Source organism: Ananas comosus, linkage group 16, assembly GCF_001540865.1.
Source record: "Ananas comosus cultivar F153 linkage group 16, ASM154086v1, whole genome shotgun sequence".
Classification (NCBI taxonomy): domain Eukaryota; kingdom Viridiplantae; phylum Streptophyta; class Magnoliopsida; order Poales; family Bromeliaceae; genus Ananas; species Ananas comosus.
Window position 1 is genome coordinate 5,660,181 of NC_033636.1, and position 15,859 is coordinate 5,676,039.

The following is a 15,859-nucleotide window of genomic DNA, read 5'->3' on the forward strand; positions in this document are numbered from 1 at the left end:
GTAAAAAGTTAAACTTTCTGAACTGTTGGTGCCAATTTTTGAACTTCTTGTGCAAACAGCAAAAACTGCTGCAGTTTGAGGCTTCAAATTGCTGCAGTTTGAGGGAAAAAAACTGCTGCAGTTTGAGGCAAAAACTGCTGCTGCAGTTTGAAGCACAAAAAGCAAAAATATAGCATTTTGATCAATTCCAAAAACTACTGCAGTTTTTACAAGAAGCATAATAAGTTGCAAAAAGCACAAGAATCTAAAAAAACTGCTGCAGTTTGAGGAAAAAAACTGCTGCAGTTTGAGGAAAAAAACTGCTGCAGTTTGAGGCAAAAACTGCTGCTGTAGTTTGAGGCAAAAACTGCTGCTGCAGTTTGAAGCACAAGAAGTAAAAATATAGCATTTTGATCAACTCCAAAAATTGCTGCAGTTTTATAAGAAGTATAACAAGTTGCAAAAAGCACAAAAATCTAAAAAAACTGCTGCAGTTTGAGGCAAAAAATTGTTGCAGTTTGAGGCAAAAACTGCTGCTGCAGTAGCAAAAACTGCTACAGTTTGAAGCACAAGAAGCAAAAATATAGCATTTTGATCAACTCATTTCATGGTGAGAAAGATACAGATGAAAACTCTACTAACCAAAATATAATAGTTTGAACAAACCAACACTTCCTAAAACATTTAGGAGCTATTGTATAGAGTATATTTTAAAAGATACAAATACTCATAACAAAATACATAAGTAAAAAAGCACAAGAGTTGAGTTAAAAGACTAATAGCACTTTAATTCTACAATCCCTCATAATTAGTTTCTCTTCCTTCACGTCACTTTCACTAATGCCTTCTTTACTAATCTTTTCAGCTAATGGTACCTGCAATAAGAAGCAAATAATATATAAGAAACCAAAAAAAAAGAAGATACAACCAAATTACTTATGCACATTTTAAAATAAAATCAATTACCTCCGTACAAGTTCGAACATTATGACCTTTCTTTTTACAATTGGCGCATGTTCTGGGTTTCTTTCCATATTTTTCTACAGGGGGCTTAAATCACTCGGGCTTTCTCCTTCCTTTGCATTGTGAATGTGGAGGGTTCTCCACTATCAACCCAATTTTATCAACCCAATTTTACTTGATTGCGTAAAGTCACTCACAAAGTGAGATGATCTCATTGACAAGGCTTGTTCATCTCCAATATCATCAGCAATATTATCTCCTTGTTTCTCTTTCAAGGCTTGATTTAGTGAAATGATCTCCTCAACAAGTCTATCAATTTTTTCACATGCCATTTGATATGACTCAAAGTTCTTTGAAGCTTCAAATGGTATTTTCTGTACTTTAAGACTGAGTGCGTTGAATCTTAAAGCTTTCGAATTTAAGGAATCACCAGCTTCTATGTTTCTTAATTTCATGCTAAGGGATCCTTTTTTTGCCACTTTCGTCCATCGTTTCATAATATAGTCAGGAGGAATTTTACGCATATTAAGATGAATCATATCTTTTAATGCATGAGAGCATAAAAGACCACTAAATTCAAAATACTTACAACTACATTCAACTCTTTCTTTACTTGGATTAATACTAACTGTGTAAGATTGTACTCTTTGATAAGGTAAAGTAGAATCAGGCATTATGCTTACCTTGTATGACAAATTTTCTTTCAATTCTGTTACCTCATATCCTGTACTAGCTCTTAGCTGATTTTTAAATTCAGAGTATACTCGCCTTGTGTACACCTCCCGAGCTTCTTTTTCAATTGGATTATGTGACCACAAACTAGGCTTGCCATCTCCTGATCTAAAGTCTGCCTCATCCTCTTTGTCATATCGACTAGCAACCATCTTTTCAATCTGTGTTACAAACTTATAAATTGATGTATGACAGTCTGTGTAAATCTTAGTAAGAGCATTCATACTCTCACTACGTTGTGATGTAGACATTTCAGCAAAAAATGCATCTCTAAAGTATACAGGTACCCAGCTTTCTCTACTATTCCACATAACCTGAAGATGACTGTTGTCTTGCAATTCAAAATTTTGAAGCATCATTGACCATTTTGTTTCAAACTCCTCAACAGTTATGCTATTATTGATACATGATTCAAGTTCTTTCTTAAAACCTTCTTTGTTGTTATAAAGTACACCCAAATATTCTCTAGCTTTTCTCATAACATGCCATTGGCAACATCTGTGGACGGTGTTTGGAAAAACCTGCTTGATGGCTTTTTTCATTGCTGGATCTTGATCAGTAATAATGGATTTAGGATGCTGGCCAAAAATTGCCTGAAGCCAAGTTTGAAATAACCAACAAAACGTGTTAGCAGATTCGTCTCTAATAAGTGCACACCCAAAAAAGATTGATTGGCGGTGATGATTAACTCCTATGAAAGGAGCGAACGGCATATAATATTTATTTGTCATATAAGTTGTGTCAAAAGTAATGACATCTCCAAAGTTTTGGTATGCCATTCTCGACCTTCCGTCAATCCAAAATAAGTTTCGTGCTGTATTTTCCTCATCAACCTCAATAGCATAAAAGAAGGACGGATTTTTGGCTTGGATCTTGTGAAAGTAATCAATAGTGGATGATATATCAACACCTCTTAGTCTTCTATTCCTCTCAGAAACTTGATTGTTTAGATTCTTCCTTGTGAAGTGAACATTTTGTGATCCTCCTCTTGCCGTCATAAATGTCATTATTTGACTAGTTGAAATATTCTGTTCACTTAAAATATGAATAACTTGCTTTTGTTCAGTAGTAATAGAACGATGAGATCGAAGAAAACGAGATTTCGAAGGACTTGTAACTAAATTATGATTGTGTTCCTTTTCAAAAGCAGCCACTATCCATTTGCTATCTTCTTGTATTTTGATCCTCAAATGCGCTTTGCAACTCATTCGACTGTACTGCATTGATTTCTGAGGTGTGCCTTTATCACCTTGCACTTGTGCTCGAGATTTGTAATTGCCTCTTTTGAGCAAACATAGTAATGCGATGTAACCATATTATTTTTCCTTTTTGCTTTGTACTGACTAGCTTTTCGTATGCTAAATCCAGTTTTATATGCATAGATATTATAAAATCTCCTTGCTTCCTCCTCATATTTAAACTCCAATCCAATGCGTGGCTCATCAATTGATGATTCTGCAGCATGAACAAAAATATTTGGGATGTCTTGATCTTGCTGGATTAAAGGAGTTAATTCTATGTTTTGTGAATCAACTTGCAAAGTTCCATCATCCTCTCTATTTTGAGAATAACTCATACCACCAAATGGAGATTCGGTTTCTTGCCCATTTGAAGATACATCATCACAATCATCTGAGCTATGTGAATAGTAAACATCCCCATTATCCATCTGTTAATTTTATGAAAAGTAAAATTTTTTAAATGACTACATAATAATTTTAGTAAGGTAAAATATACCAAGTGAAATCTCATTATAGAGCTCATCAAAAATAAAACTGACATTATAAAAATTGACATAACATTATAAAACTGACATTAATAAAAAAAAAAATTTAATAAGAACCCATAAATCTCTTTTTTGGGTGGAAAAAATAAATCCCATAAATATAACAAACTTCTCTATTTTTTTGCAAGAAAAAAAAACCAAACATCATATAATTACAAGAACCCATAAGATTACTAATCTCTATTTTTTTGCAATACTCTGAGGCAATGCTTGCGCCTTGTGGTGGGTAATACATGAGGTTACTGTGCTTTAGGTAAAGAGTTCTCACACATCCATCATATAATTACAAGAAAAACAAAACTAGTGATAAAAACGAAACTAGTGATACATGAGGTTACTGTGCATTAGAAAAATGAAACTAGTGATAAAAATATATGAAGGCTTCAGAGTTTTGCAAGAAAAAAAAAACCAAACATCATATAATTACAAGAACCCATAAGATTACTAATCTTTATTTTTTTCCAAAAAAAAAAAAAAATGAAGAAGAGGTGAGATCGAGAGGAATTACGCGTGGGTTCGGCTTGCTCCAAAAATTGCGAAGGCGCGGGCGGTTTCCTCCAAAAGCTTGGCTGCTGGGTGCTACGGTGCGGCCGCTCCCCAAGTGAGATCGAAGTGAGATCGAGAGGAGGTGAGATCGAGACGAAGAGAGTGGGGCTGAGAAAGTAACAGAGAAGAGGGGAAGGAGAGAAAGAAGAGAGAAAGAGAGAGAGAGAGAGAGAGAGAGAGAGACGGGCAGAGAAGGGAAAGTAAGCTTTTCCCTTTTTCACTTCACAATAACGGCGCCGTTCTCTGTCCGTTTCACCTTTTTCTCCGCACGAATCTTGATGCGATCCAATGGCTGAAAACCCTATAGCAAAATGGGCTGAATACTCTTAAGAGTATTCCAGCCTAACTCTATATATATATATGTATGTATGTATATATATATGAGTTGATCTAGAATACTTTTACAAGTATCATCCCCATGTTGCTATTACGTTTTTAGCCATTGGATCTACTTTTTGAATACAAATAGCCCTTGGATCAAACACTATTCCACCTACCACCACCTACCACCACCTACCACCATCATCTCAACCTCACATCTCTCCATCCAAGGGCTAAAAACACACAAGTATCACTTGGGTGATACTTGTAAAAGTATTCTAGCCCTACTCTATATATATATATATATATATATGTATGTATGTATGTATGTATGTATGTATGTATGTATGTATGTATGTATGTATGTATATATATATATATAATAATATATGGGTCTGGTATGCTTCTGGAAGCCCCGAGCCTTCCGTCGCTTCAAGTTGTTTTCGATGTTCCGGACTTTCGAATCCGAACGATCGCTCCGTTAGAGTTGATCATAGAGTATTGAAGTGAGTAAAAATAATTTTCGTGATTTTTCAATATCATTGCCTTAAGTCGAGGGGCTCAAATCAATAATTTAATGGCCGTAGTGAGCCGTTTGTCAAGTTTAACGGTGTTAGAAATTATCAAATCACATGAAAGTTTGATAGAAAATTCTTTATATGCCCTATAAAATAAGGATCATAACGTTTGATCTAAAAGTTTTATGATATCATCAATTTTTAAGATTGTTTATTTGTTCACGTGATTTTTGGCCACTTGATCACTAGGCAAAAGATATCGAAAAAATCGCAAACTTTACTTTTCTACGATATTCAATACGCTAGCATCAAGTCTACACGGAGCCGATCCGTCGATTTCGAAAGTCCGAACATCGAAAACAAAAAACAAAACTCGGAACACGAGTCGCGTCTGTGCTTCCAGAAGCATATCCAGACGACACACCTCTCTCTCTCATCTCTCGATCCTTTCATTTGCAATCGCCCAATCTCTCTCACGCACGAAACAAGGTCACAGATCATCCATCCTCTAGTCCGGGAACTCATCTCTATATATGATCTTATTAATAGTAATATTATATAACGCTATGTATGTATGTAATGTATGTATGTAGTATGTAATATAACGCAGGCCAGCACGGCAGGGCGGGCCCGTGTGTTAAGTTGAACACGGGTGACCTATTACCCTGTTCAAATACCGGTGATGTTCATCCGTATTTAGTACCGATTTTTGTGTATATTGAAAAGAGGAAATAGGGAGTGAGCTGTCAATAAGGAATGGATATTGAAATATATCCGACCAAACCCGAATAAATTATATATATACATAATTTATTTTTATTTATTTATATACAATATATAAAATATTTAATAATTTTTATTCCTTAAATCTTCATCTAACGGTATAGATTTTTAAAACTTGCTGGGTTCAGGTTCGGGTTTCGAGTTTTTGGTCGGATATGGATATGGTTATGAATTTTTAAAATCTATCGGGTTCGGATCCGGGTTTGGATTTTAATTTGATTTTCGGGTTCGGATTCGGATTTTTGAAAACAAGAAGAAAATGAATACAAATTTCTTATTCCTCTTTTCAATATACAAAAAATACGTACTAAACACGGTGAACCATTCACCGTGTTTAGACACGGTAAATTCTAAACACGGTGAATGGTTCGCCGTGTTTAACTTAACTACCGCCCTCCGCCCGCGTGGCGCTAACGTGACGCCTGCGTGGCAGACCTAGGGCCATATTTGTAAATTAAATTTTGACAGAGCCATTTTTAAAATAAAAATTTGTCAGGGAGCTAAATGCAAAAAAAACCCTAAACCTATCTGTTGGTATTATTAAAATATACTTTTTGGCGACGTCACCATTATTACATGAGTGAGGATTTGGCAAAATATATTCCGATCGGAATGACTGTTAACTTGGTGGTCTGATTGGAAAAATAATTAGATAATTAAAGGTATAAAATTCTATTTGGGCAATTTTAAGAAAATTAATGTGTTACGCCTCCGGATTATAGCAGAAGCTAGCTTCCAGACTCGTGTAACCTTCCGGATCCAACATAGCGACCCTTTGAAGCAAGGATTGCTTGTGGAGTCAACAGAAAGGTGCGTTTGGTTCGCGCTATCTTTTTAAGATTTCTAATAATTCAATAGGCATAAAAATATATGATCGTATTTGGCTAAACGCACTAAGTAATCTAGTTGATAATATTGGATTTACTTGGAAATGAGATTCATCCTAAAGTACTAATCTCATTCCCTTGAGGAAGAATGTGTATCCTCATATTAATGAATTGGGGTAATCATAATATGTCTAATCTTTTTCTTTTTCCCTACCCGCCGGTTAGCTGGTATTATTTTTCTTTACACTTTAACCTCATATCTCTCTCTAAACTTATTTTTTTCTATCTAAACTTCAATTCTTTTTCTCTCTCTAAACTAAGCTCTCTCTCTCCCCCTCTTTTTCTAAAAGCTCAACTCTCTCACTCCCTTTAATCTCGACTCTATTTCTCTTCATATTTCTTTAATTATGCTTTCTCTCTTTCTAACGTTCTCTTTCTCTTTTTTCTAAAAAGATCTTGAAATTCTTTATAGCATTATCTAAAATTAATTAAAGAAATAAATAAATTAATTGTATGTTTTTTGTAAACTTAAATAATATGATTAAATAATATGACCGTGCGAACCAAACACAGGAATGCCATATTCTTAGTAATAGGATGAATAGAAATAAGATTTTTGGACATCTTTTTATTGCTAGTAATCTTTTATAATGCGAACCAAACGCACTCTAAAGTTAATGCTCCCAAGCCCCGATCCAAATTAGCAATCCAATGATGACAAGCTGTTGATGATGAATGGCTGATTTGGAAACGATGGATAAGGAATAGAGATTAAGGAATTGGGAATGAGATAGGAGGAGGATGAGGAGGAGGAGAGAGTTTAGAGAAGAAGGCCAGAGAGAATTGGGGAATTTTTTTCATTCTTCTATAATTTTCTTATAGCCTACAAACTCTTTTTTATGCTCCTACTATATTTTATGCAAATGCTGATATGTGAAGGTCATAATTAGGGGTGGCAATCCAGTTCGTTGTTCGTGAGCCAACTCGTGTTCGGATCAAAATAAGCTCAAGATCGAATTGCTCGTTTAGTAAACGAGCCAAACACGAATTGAATTTTTTAGCTTGTTTAATAAACGAACCGAACACGAGCTGGAGTCAGCTCGCTCGTGTTCAACTCGATAACAGCTCGAAATACATATATTTTATATTTATATAATTTATATATTTAAATAAATAATTATATATATAATATATATATTTTTATTATTTAATTTTTAGTAGAAAAAAAATATAAAGCCGAGCTCAATTATAAAAAGACTCATTTATATATAAAGTTTCAACCATCAAAGTCTAATGGTAAGATTTTATAAATTTATCTTTTATATATATTCAATCTAATTCATTTTAACTTATTGTTCGTTGATCAGCTCGTGAGCCAGCTCGTGTTCGGTTCGTTTATTAACGAGCCGAATACGAGCTGAATTTTTCGGCTCGATACTTTAAGGAATAAGCTCGTGTATTAAACGAGCTGAACACGAGCCGACCCCAGCTCATTGGTGTTCGGCTCGTTGACACCCCTAGTCCTAATTATAAAAGATATCTCTATTCCAAAAAGGTAACGTACTCCCGTGGACTCCTGGGCCTCCGTTCAATGAATTGGGCTTCCTGATTTAGGCTTCCTTTGGTCTTTCTCTCTGCCTTAGGTTAAAGGAGATGACCCAGGTTGGTCTGGAGTCTGGACAGCCATTGAAGGAAGCAAAAAGTACAGACAAGCTAGGCTGACCACTCAATCCACTTATTACCTACTATCTCTGTCGCCTTTTAACTCCCTCTTCCCCACATCTACTCCTACTCTACTGTCATCTCCCTCCTTCAAAACCCTAATGCTCCCTTCTCGATTGCTCTCCTTCTCCATTGTAAGTGCATTATAACACGCTCACAGGCCTGCTGTAAATATAAGAATGCACCCCGTATAGACGAAGTGTAACATAATCAACATGTCCAAATCATATATATATATAGAGTGTATATATAAAAAATAGGCGTAATTTCACCGCTACCCCTCTCAAATATGTAAATATCGTAAATGCCTCTGCAAAGTTGAAAATATCATATTTATCCTTTCAAATATAAATAATTTTCACAATTACCCTTACTTTCAACAGCCGTTACTATAACCATAGTTAAAGTTTGGTTAAATAAGGATTAAGTTACAAAATGACAAATTTAGCCCTAAAAAGGTTAGTAATTATTTTGATAGCAAATAATTAAGGGACAATTTCATAAATACTTTTCTAAATTTTAAAAATAACAACTTTAGCACTAATTATCAGTGGGTGAAAAATAAAGAAACTCCTCACCTATAGATCATTTTTAGCTAGACCCCCTTAAGTTTTATTTTTTAACATTAAGAGCACTTGAACTACCAGTTTTTCTTTATTTGGACTTAGTTAAAATTTTTTCAATTGAGATCCCTCACATGTATTTGATAAAATTTTTAAATTTGTTGGGAAAAAAACATTCAATTGCTAAAATTTAAAAAAAAAAACATTTAGGTTGAGAGGGTAGATATATATATATATATATATATAGAGAGAGAGAGAGAGAGAGAGAGAGAGAGAGAGAGAGAGAGAGAGAGTTCAGCTATGGTGCTTGTAAAAGNAATTAGCTCTTGAGAAGAACCTATATATATCTTGATAAGGCAGCATAATTAATTAGCTCTTGAGAAGAACCTATATATATCTTGATAAGGCAGCATAATTAATTAGCTCTTGAGAAGAACCTATATATATCTTGATAAGGCAGCATAATTAATTAGCTCTTGAGAAGAACCTATATATATCTTGATAAGGCAGCATAATTAATTAGCTCTTGAGAAGAACCTATATATATCTTGATAAGGCAGCATAATTAATTAGCTCTTGAGAAGAACCTATATATATCTTGATAAGGCAGCATAATTAATTAGCTCTTGAGAAGAACCTATATATATCTTGATAAGGCAGCATAATTAATTAGCTCTTGAGAAGAACCTATATATATCTTGATAAGGCAGCATAATTAATTAGCTCTTGAGAAGAACCTATATATATCTTGATAAGGCAGCATAATTAATTAGCTCTTGAGAAGAACCTATATATATCTTGATAAGGCAGCATAATTAATTAGCTCTTGAGAAGAACCTATATATATCTTGATAAGGCAGCATAATTAATTAGCTCTTGAGAAGAACCAAATTATCCGTCTCTCTCTGATCTTTCGGAAAATCAATACATCTCACAAAAGGGAACGTGGATATCATAAGACTGTCAGCACCGTCTTTGTAATCTGCGACTCATCTGTTCCGCGCGACCGAAGGTGTTGGATCTGGATCAATTCCGTGTGGATACGCGTAGAGGCCGGGCACGTGTGCGGCTAATTGGAAACTCAGTTTTAACCGTACAGTAGATCAAGAGGCCTTAACTGGTCCGAGGTGATGTAACTTAAACTTCAAATTTGCTTAGGTTAGATTATTATTTTACATTGTAACATGAGAATGATCCACCGGCACTGGATTGATTTGTTTTGTCTTGATTCATATGTGATATGGATTTTTGTTTTTCGAAAATACAATTTTAATTTCCGCTGCGATTTTTGTGCCGGATAAATTCTTACACAGTCGGCGATAGTGACGACCTACACCGCTAGTTTTACTTGAGGCATCAATAGTATAAACCGAATTGAAAAATAATCACATGGTATAATGTACTATAAACAAATGTTTATTATCTTGCCTCCATGATTAAGTATTGGAAACTATGAATCATGTCTCATGCATATAGATCAAGTAAAATAACTGATAATAATAAATGTCATATAACCCAATCACATTGACCAACTCATAGGTCTGCTCAAACTTGCGCCATCTAATGGGTAATATTTGTTGAGAAATTAGATTGCGAATTGTAATGATGTGTATTTGATAAATTACTTGGTGAAATTTATGTGTTGAACGAATGGATTCCTTTGTAGGATCTGTTCAAACGAATGGATTTCTTTGTAGGGACATGTCTGTTCAAACGAATGGATTCCTTTGTAGGGACATGTCTGTTCAAACAGACATGACTTTTCGATTATGTCTGTTCAAACAAGAGATGACTTACCTTTTGAAAAAAAGCATATAAATTGAGGCTCTTGTGCCAAAATTCATATCACCAAAAAGTTTTCAGATTTCAGAGTTAAGAGCGTGAGAGATTCCGAGTTTTGTTTCTTGAGTATCTCTAGTCTCGTTCTATCCCGAGAGTTCTTTGTCATAACCCGAAGCAAACTTTGTGTAGGGGCAAATCTACTCTTTGAAAAGTGCTGAACCCATGGCTCGAGGCTTTCCCCATGTACGAGTATTTGTTCGTGTTTATTTCTTGAAGTGTTCGTGGCTCGTGTTCGAGTTCGATAATCGTCTCTTCCGGTTGTCATCGAATACCGTCCCTTTCAATATCTATCACCTCTAGGGTCATCGATGTCTCATTTCAACACTAAACAAGAACCACGAACTGTCTCACAAGGCTACTACCTTCGGAGGGCTATCTTGCTAGGACGCTACCGCACATGAGTAAAAAGTACCATGTATGGTGCAGAGCTCAATTTGGCTACAGTTTAGAGTCGCATGCAATGATTAACAAGATCGCGAGAGCATTTCCTTTTGCATGCTATTATTACACATTACACTTTTCGCTTGCCCTTTGGCACTTTCCCATATATATTTATTCTATTTTCACATTTCTCATTATCTTTTTACTGTTTACTTGCCTCTTTTCATTACCACATCATTTCAAGTCTACTAATCCCAAGTCACTTTCCATATCCCATGACATAGTAGCTCTATCATATATGTATCGACACGACAGAATATGTAAGGTCTAGACATGTAGGTTGCCACTGGGTTTTCATAGAATTCAACTTCACTGCTACTCTTTTCATCTTGTTTTCTATAACATGGCATTATAAAAGGCAACATACTAATTAACAAGTTCACAATGCTTTAGGATCAGATACTCTCAAATGAAATATACAATCTAGATGTAATAATTAGTTCATGGATTTGGGTGACAAATACCCACCTAATCAACTCTCCAATGGAGGTACTCCAATCTAGGGCTGTAAACGAGCCGAGCTCGAGCGAGCTGGAGCCAGCTCGAGCTCGGCTCGTTGTCTTCTAGGTCGGCTCGTGTTCGGCTCGAGCTCGTGACGAGCTCGAAAACTCTGGCTCGTGATCGGCTCGAAACTTAATCGAGCCGGCTCGTGTTCGGCTCGTTAGCTCGTACCTGGTGGCCGAAGCAGATGCCGAGCACCTTCTTGCGGCGGGCGATGAGCATCTGGAGGAAGCGGACGAGGTCGCGGATCCAAGGATCGTCGTCGTGGGCGTCGTTGCAGCTCCCCGTCACCACGAACCCATTGTAACCCTCAAAACGCTCGAAACCCCCTTCCTCTTGAGGGAGCTCACCTCGCGCCGCCCNTATATATATATATATATATATAGAGAGAGAGAGAGAGAGAGAGAGAGAGAGAGAGAGAGAGAGTGTTTCGCTACAATGCTATCGGTAGTATAGCTCTGTTTACTATGATTTTTTTTTTTTTAATAATAGAGCTTCCAAATTGACAATCGGCACCGTTAATTAAACATGATCTATACTATTTAAACTATCCATAAATCAAATTTCACGCTTTTTCGAGTTAGGATCATGTGGATGTGGATTATACGTGAGAGGGTTTTCATAAAATTTTACTTTATTGTTAACAATCAATTTTCAATTTAAAATTTTTTGTTTGAGCAGATCATATAAATAATACTCTAATATCAAGAATTTTGATGTCAAAATATTTTTAGCGTGAGATACTTGAGTTATTTAAATAAAATTTTAAAAAATAAATCTTTAAATAATTAATGTTGAATACTACTATGGACAATTGCATTACAACTATGTATAATTTAAAAGTGAAAAATCATAATGTTAACTATCACACTTAATAGATTATAGATCTTTAATTATAAAATTTTAAAAAGAATGTTAAATTATTAAATGATTCAAACGTTAAAAATTGATCATATAATTAATCTTAAATATTACATGGCTAAAATCATACTAAGGGTAAAATTGGTATTTATAAAATATTGGATGACTTCTTAACGGAAAGTTAACCTAAGGTATCTGTGAATATTTTTGGTTCTAAAGTGGTGTTGATGATATTTTCTATTTTAGAGGGTTAATTATTCATGAAATTATGATCTTTTATAGGGGTATTGATGAAATTATCCCTAAAAAGTATGTATCATAGGTTATATATAACTATACAACTATAGTTATAATTGTGCTTCCAAAATAAAATACAACACCATTGGCCATGTTGGGCTCAATTGTACAGCTAGCTATGCTATCTGGAAACGGTGCACCACTAGCACTCGTTTAGGTTAGGAGACACCATCTAGCTTGCAATCCTCTTATCTCAATCATTAGTCGGCAATTAGAGCTCTAAAATAAAAAGAATAATAGGAGGGCATGAGGATTACTAGAAAATAATTTTCAGTAGGTACAGTCTGTTAGTGATATACCCTAAAGCCAATCGGTGACATAGGCTTGTGAACATATTAAGTATTTTTCTTATTTAATAAAGGGCAAGTTTTATTCATATTTATTGTTAGCAGTACAATATATTTATATGAATCGTTCATTGAATCTTCGTTAAGAAAATATATTACTAAGAGTTAGGAATTTGAAATATATATTTCTTTGTACAAGATTCTTAAACGCTCCTAGCCATAGGAATATCATAAGGATAATGATATTTCCGGATAAACCGGTGTATGCTATACTTCTATGTTGAGGTGATGAATCTCAAGTTATTAGTGTAGGGACACTAAAATAAGCATGCAGGTGCTTGTTAGCGAACAAGTACACTGAGCGTGACCATTTAGTTGAACAGTCACATGGTTCCATATTCGCCAGTGACTATGTAACACACTGGACCTTTGCAAATTGCGAGGTTCGAGTGATTGGATGTGTTCTGAGCTTTTCCAGACTTGCTGGTAGGTCGTTGACTGTGTTCCGACCTATGGCACGTGTCCCGAGGAGTGTGGTACGAAGCCTTGCACCAAAACCCAAAAAGTTGGATTTTGGTCAGCTCTCGGATTGGCTGTCTGGCGGGCTTGTACCGGTACAAGGCTGTGCTTGTACCGGTACAGAGCCGAGAACTCGCAAACCCGAGCCTCGGTTTGCATTTTCGCAGGTCTTGTACCGGTACAAGGATGGTCTTGTACCGGTACAGTGTTGATGGTTGTACCGGTAATAGGGACATTTCTTATATACCCCCGAAAAGTTTCCGACTTTGATTACCCCTCTTAAAGTAATATGAAAATACCCACTCATACTTCCAACCTTCTAATATACCCTTAAAATTAAAATCCATAAGAACACTAATTATCTCCGTGGTAAAATTACTATTTTGCCTCTTCAAATATTACCTTCCACAATCATTGTTTATTTTTTATTTGCCCTTAAAGTTAGAGCACAAAAATTAATGTTCACTTTTTTCGTCTTTTCCAATATATGATCCTCTCTTACCCTAACCAACAACTTTCTTAATTTCACTAAGTAAGGGCAAAATGGCATTTTAAATTTTTTATTAACATGTGATAGATATTTAACTCACTGTTAAACGTCCAGGTTAACTTAAATCTAGAAATAACTCGACGGTATTCTGCAATAACGGAAAACATATAGGCATTTTAGATAAACGAATAAATAAAAAGTAGGTAGATTGCGATATTTCCCAGACGCAAAATATATATATATATATATATATATATATATATATATATATATATATATATATATATATATATATATATATATATATATATATATATACACTCACTCTCTCTCTCTCTCTATATATATATATATCTATATATATATATATAGAGCTAGGCTACTATACTATCTATAGTACCGAGCTCCGGTACTATAGTGTTTGTTTTCGATCTTAGGGCGTTCAAATCAACGATCCACACCGTTAAATATGATCTAGGGTATATAAAGTTTTTAGAAATAAAATTTTAGTTTTTTTCGACATCGTTTACCTAGTAAATAAATTATGTCAAAATGGACAGTGAAAATTGAATAATCTTTAAAATTTGAGCATAGGACTTTTAAATTCAAGATCAAGATTGTTAACCTTAATCTAGATAGTTTAAAGTATTTTCTATCAAAATTTGAAGAAATTTAGATTCTACTACACCGTTAAACTCCAAACTCGCCATAATAGCCATTGAAAATCGACAATTTTGAAATGGTTTGATCATAAAGTAAACTATTTCGAAAAAATATAAAATTTTATTTCTAAAAACTTTAAATACCCTAGATCAGTTTTAACGGTGTGGATCGTTGATTTGAACACTCTAAAATCGAAAATAAGACTATAGTACCGGAGCCCCGGTACTACAGATAGTATAGGAGACTATCTCTATATATATATATATATATATATATAACTACGTTATTATACTATTAATAATACCAAATATGTGTTGCTATTAAGTTTTCGGCCTTAGATGAAGGGATGTACGATTTGAATGATAGCGGTCCCCGGTTAGGATGATAGTGATCTCCCTAGAGTTGAGTGGGTGGTTGGTTAAATAATATAATCTAATAGGTGAAAATGATTAATTGGTAGATCTAGCGGCCGAAAACTTATGAGTATAAAAAGTTCTATATTCATAATAGTATAGTAGTCGGACATACATATATACAGAGAGAGAGAGAGTTCGGCTACAATGCTATCGGTAACACCAAGAACTTGTGTTTTCAAATTTTTCGGCGTTAGATCTACCACTTTGACCATTTCTATCTGTTAGATTATACTATTTAACCAACCACACACTCAACCCTATTGCACCACTATCATCCTAACCGCACATTGCTTCATCTAAGAGCTGAAAACTTAATAGCACTAATGACTTAGTGCTATCAAGTATTCCGCCGTTAGATCTACTTTTTTGGCCATTTCCACCTATTAAATCATACCATTCAACTAAGCATCCACCCAACCCTACGGGGCCACTATCATGCTAACTGCACTTCCTTTCATCTAAGCGCCGAAAACCTAATAACAAGCAATTGCTTCCGTGCTTCCAGCTCGTTTTCGATGTTGCGACTTTCGAATCGTCGATCGACTCCGTTAAACTTAATCTAGAGTATTTGAAGTACCTAGAAAATAAATTTTATGATTTTACGATATCATTTGCCTAGTGAACGAAGGGGCTCAAAATCAACGGCTGAAAATAAAAATCTTATAAAATGTAATAATATGACATTAAAATTTTAAATCAAAGATATTGATCTTGTTTTATATAGTATAAAGAATTTTCTATCAAAATTTCACGTGATTTGGATATTTCTACACCGTTAAACTTGCAAACGGCTCACTACGGC

General features: G+C 34.8%; 1 protein-coding gene across 1 annotated transcript; it reads right to left on the minus strand.

Moving 5' to 3' along the window:
• LOC109722079 (protein FAR1-RELATED SEQUENCE 5-like) lies at positions 747-3,343 on the minus strand. The gene is made up of 3 exons (XM_020249966.1): positions 2,924-3,343; positions 1,140-2,267; positions 747-854 (listed from the first exon to the last, which is right to left on the minus strand). Exons 1-3 carry the CDS (start codon positions 3,341-3,343, stop codon positions 747-749), a joined length of 1,656 nt encoding a protein of 551 aa, XP_020105555.1.

Coding starts and splice junctions, on each gene's coding strand:
- LOC109722079 (XM_020249966.1), bottom strand. CDS start 3,343: ATGGATAATGGGGATGTTTACTATTCACATAGCTCAGATGATTGTGAT. Junction 2,268..2,923: donor ATCTCGAGCACAAGTGCAAG/GTGATAAAGGCA, acceptor ACTTGGCTTCAG/GCAATTTTTGGCCAGCATCC. Junction 855..1,139: donor CAATGAGATCATCTCACTTT/GTGAGTGACTTT, acceptor TTCTTATTGCAG/GTACCATTAGCTGAAAAGAT.